The 4,180-nt window shown below is 33.9% G+C and overlaps 1 protein-coding gene across 1 annotated transcript; it reads right to left on the bottom strand.

Annotated features, from left to right (window-relative positions):
* Positions 1-1,361: 1,361 nt before the first annotated feature.
* LOC127721053 (short-chain collagen C4-like) lies at positions 1,362-3,926 on the bottom strand. Its single transcript, XM_052227736.1, has 3 exons — positions 3,917-3,926; positions 2,477-2,551; positions 1,362-1,825 (listed from the first exon to the last, which is right to left on the bottom strand). The coding sequence occupies exons 1-3, from the start codon at positions 3,924-3,926 to the stop codon at positions 1,362-1,364; spliced, it is 549 nt and encodes a 182-aa protein (XP_052083696.1).
* Positions 3,927-4,180: the final 254 nt, after the last annotated feature.

Below are 4,180 nucleotides of genomic sequence, written 5' to 3'. Positions count from 1 at the left end.
TAACACCAACAACCAATCAAACATTCAATAAAGCAATCAATCGAAATAATACATTTTGAAATTAAAACTTTATTATATCCAGATCATTTGACACGGTTTTAAGCTTTGATGGTAGCTCATTTTACCAAAAGCCTTCGTTCTTTGTGTATTATTCATATATGTCTGATTTTGTTTTTATTGCACCTAATCCGATGCCTACTCTATGTATTGTCCCTCTTCTCACCATTTTAGGGTTCGGTTTAGAATTAATTTTCTTGATTGTTTGTACAATTTTGACATTCAAAGGAAATAAATGGACGGTTGGATAGGATTGGAAAATTCATTGTTTTATTAAAAAGGGATAGCCGGGGTGGAATTTAATGTGGTGACTATGTACAAGATGAAAATAAATAATAATATTGCCCAGATAAGGATGTAAATGCCGGATATATTAGTGTACCTTAAATGAGTTTATTATGACGGGATAACCGGGGTGGGATTGGATATGGTGACCATATAGAAAATGAAAATGAATAATTAATATTGGCCAAGTAAAGATGTAAATACAGAATATATTAGTGTACCTTAAATAAAAAACGCCTTTACCATGGCAACATGTTGAAACGATTATTCCGTTCACAACATAATCTGGCCTCCCCTAAAACAATAAATTGACGTTTACCAAAATATATTACAGAAGAGAAATATCTACAGTATTAAGATTGATATATAGCTTATATTTTTAAGGGATATTATCAATTATTAGTCATCCATGAGCCTCACATTTTTGTAAAATTCGGTACCATGGCTTTGTGATCTCATATATTTTTGATAGTCACTTATCTACTGTTGAATTCTGTTTGTTGACCTTAAGGCGTCTTTTATGATTAATTGTGCAGTTGGGGTGCTGTCTCATTGACATGATTGACGTGAACTTACATGTCAACGCGCAAAAATAAAATTGTTGACATTTCACCAACATGATAATGCTTGACCTAAAATTTTTCAAGTCTTCTTTTGACAAGTTTGTACAAACATTGTTTTAACCATATATCTACACAAATACAATCCGAAAAATAAATCATCACATTTCATACATAAATATTGCACAACAAGACCTGTTCTCCACAATTAAAAAAACTTTTATTCATTTCTTCGCTGCGCTCACTCGCCAATAGAAAATAGTTTTTTATTGTAATTCGTAGTTGATATTTTACAGAATCAAAATGCAGAAAATCTGATAATCGGTTCATACAAAATCCAGTTTTTTATTCAAAAAATTTTAATTAAATGATACCGTTTTGAAAATCCTAACAATATATATGTAACATTATTTCAATATAAAATATAAGCAAATAACAATAAAGTAGATCAACATAACTTTATTTTGAGCAAACAACGCAGTTGAAAATACTGTTTTGTACATAAGGAGGGCACTTGAGAGATCCACAATAAGCCTTGACTGGGAAAAGGATATATCCATTATCATTCTGGACTCCTGCTTCTAGAACCTCAGGTGTGTCATCAATACAAATATATGTTGATGCTCCATTGTCAACACGATTACCAGATGCTAGTAACCCCTTATATTCTAAATTCCATCCTTTATAACAACTTAATTTTCCTGGTACCATGAAGACAGATGTTACGTGAATAGCCCTACAAACAGCACATGGAACATCTTTATCGTAAAGGTTATTACCAAAAACTGCATCGTTATATTCCATGCCATAGATCGTTGAGAACCCACCAGTAGAGCTAACAGGTCCAAGGTCTGGATCATGAGGGACGCACACTGGAGTCGCAGATCGACCTCTATTGGTCAGAAAACCTCCACCGCCTATACCTTTAAATATATGAAACAAAAACGACAGTTACTGTAAACAACTGCTCGTTTTCAATTGGTATTTTACGTTGGTGTTTGTTTTTACTTATTTTTCCTAATGCAGTCATATTTTTACGGATTGTCAATTTCTGCCAGGTTTCATCGGCCATCAAGACAAGTCATTTTAGAATTAATATTATTCAGTTTGTTTTTATAAAACAAAAAGTTTCCATTGTAGTGACAACTTTATTGACTCTTCATTGAAAATTGTGTGCCGCCTTTTATTGCTTTGTTCAAGTTAGCTGTCATCTTGTTGATGTTGCATGTTGCAGATGTTTCTTTGTGTGTTATATACTGTTTGACATATTGTTTATTTATAGAAAAAAGTAGGAAAGAGAGGAGGTGCGCATCTATAAATCACAAATATGTGTCTGTACCTAGTTATGTTATCTCGATCATGTTTTGTTATTTGTTGTCGTTGTTTGTACTTTTGAAATGAAAACATCGGATGCTAGTTAGTTTAGTCTGCTTTAGCATTGAATATTTTATGGTAAAACCTGTTATCATTTTACTGTGCTATTAAAACGTAAAACAAATGAATAGACGTTATAGTTCCTTCTTTACAGACATCAACTAATATAAGGACAATGTTTAACAGGGATCAAATCAAACCTGAATAAACTAGTTCCGTTCCATTTCTGGTACACAATTTTCTTCCCCATTGTATATAGACTGATCCTGTTGGACCTGAAAAATAATAATCAAATCATTAAAGCATATATCCATTTTCTTAAAGCACATGCACCTACATATCTGCATTTAAAAAAACAACATTCAACAGAATTCTTTAGAACAAACGAATACAAATAATCCCTTTCTAATTTGCCGACTTTCCAATTTGTTAACTTTATAGCAAAGGGAATCAAGTAGTTGATATGAAAACTTGATCCCTGTCTGTTCAAAGCTAATGACGCAAGTTTCCCGTGCATCATGGGATCTGATAATTATTTTGACTTCTTAAGTGCATCACATATGGATAAAAGTGGTCGTAAAACCAGCAAGCTATAAAGGCCCCGAGGTGAAAACCTTGGACACAGATGCAACAGAACAACACAAGAACAAAGAGGGACGAAAGATACCAGAGGGACAGTCAAACTCATAGATCGAAAACAAACTGACAACGTCATGGCCAAAAATAAAAAGACAAACAGACAAATAATAGTACAGATGACACAACATAGAAAAACTAAAGATTAAGCAACACGAACTCCACCAAAAACTGGGGGTGATCTCAGGTGCTCCGGAAGGGTAAGCAGATCCTGCTCCACATGTGGTACCCGTCGAGTTGCTTATGTTATTACAAATCCGGTAAATAGTCTGATTCGGTAAGTCACATTCGTGAAAAGGGAAGGGTATTGTAGTTACGACATAAGGAACATATCCGATATCATCTGTGAAACGGTTATTCCATAACGGTCAACCAACTTGTGATGGCGTCCGTAAAATTTACGAAGGGATGACTTCAACTTCACCATTTGGAACTCTTGGTTTAATAGCTTCCTTGGGAGCAGCAATCCTCTATCAAGGAAATCATGATAGGAAACACAATCCCGGGAATATCGTATCAATTGGGAGATATACGAGATATGGGAGATATGGAACAACCTGTTCAAAATAACAAACGAAAAACTAATATAACAATCAGCAACACAGTATGTTCTAAAATTAGAAGAAATAGATACCTTTGTAGAGGTTTTAGCAACATTATATGTTCATCCTTATATAGCACAAACATTTACCTCATAAAAATGTGACGCAAATCGACCACTTTAATAATTTGTTGTAATTAACAATTCATTGAACGACATATACCTAGCAAAGTACTTTTAACATACAGCTTGTTCACCAAAGGTACGATGAATTTATCAAATATAACTTACTGCAAAGGGTAATTTTACTGCCTAGAAAATACATGAATTAAACAACAGACTTCTAAAACCATCCGTCAATACTGCACCCAACAAAACTTCACCAAACCAAAAAGATAACAAAAGACAACAACTGACAAGGGTACTGACTTGAAATAAGCACACGAACTTCTTGTTTATGTACAACCTCCCATATCTAATCTAGACAAATAGAAAACTAATAGTCTATACAGTTACAAAATGTGAAAAACTAATTGCAATATAAACTTTTAGAAGTATCCAAATGAATGTATCTTTCTGATGACATGTGCACAGACAACTACTTGACGTTTGGAACTAAGTTGAGGACTACTCGAGGACATTTAATGCACATGGAAACCACTGAGTCCTCAATGACGTGTTGGAATTTCACTAGCGACGGAGCATGATCGAGTAGCAGCAAGAATAT

The sequence above is a fragment of the Mytilus californianus genome, unplaced genomic scaffold, assembly GCF_021869535.1.
Source record: "Mytilus californianus isolate M0D057914Y unplaced genomic scaffold, xbMytCali1.0.p SCAF_12, whole genome shotgun sequence".
In the NCBI taxonomy this organism is placed as follows: domain Eukaryota; kingdom Metazoa; phylum Mollusca; class Bivalvia; order Mytilida; family Mytilidae; genus Mytilus; species Mytilus californianus.
Note: the sequence above shows the minus strand (reverse complement) of the source record. Positions and strands in the feature narration are given on the sequence as shown.

What these genes read in the sequence shown, in the direction of transcription:
- LOC127721053 (XM_052227736.1), bottom strand. An exon ending in AACGGAACTAGTTTATTCAG is followed by an intron (nt 1,826 to 2,476) that starts GTTTGATTTGAT and finishes ATATATTTAAAG; the next exon opens with GTATAGGCGGTGGAGGTTTT.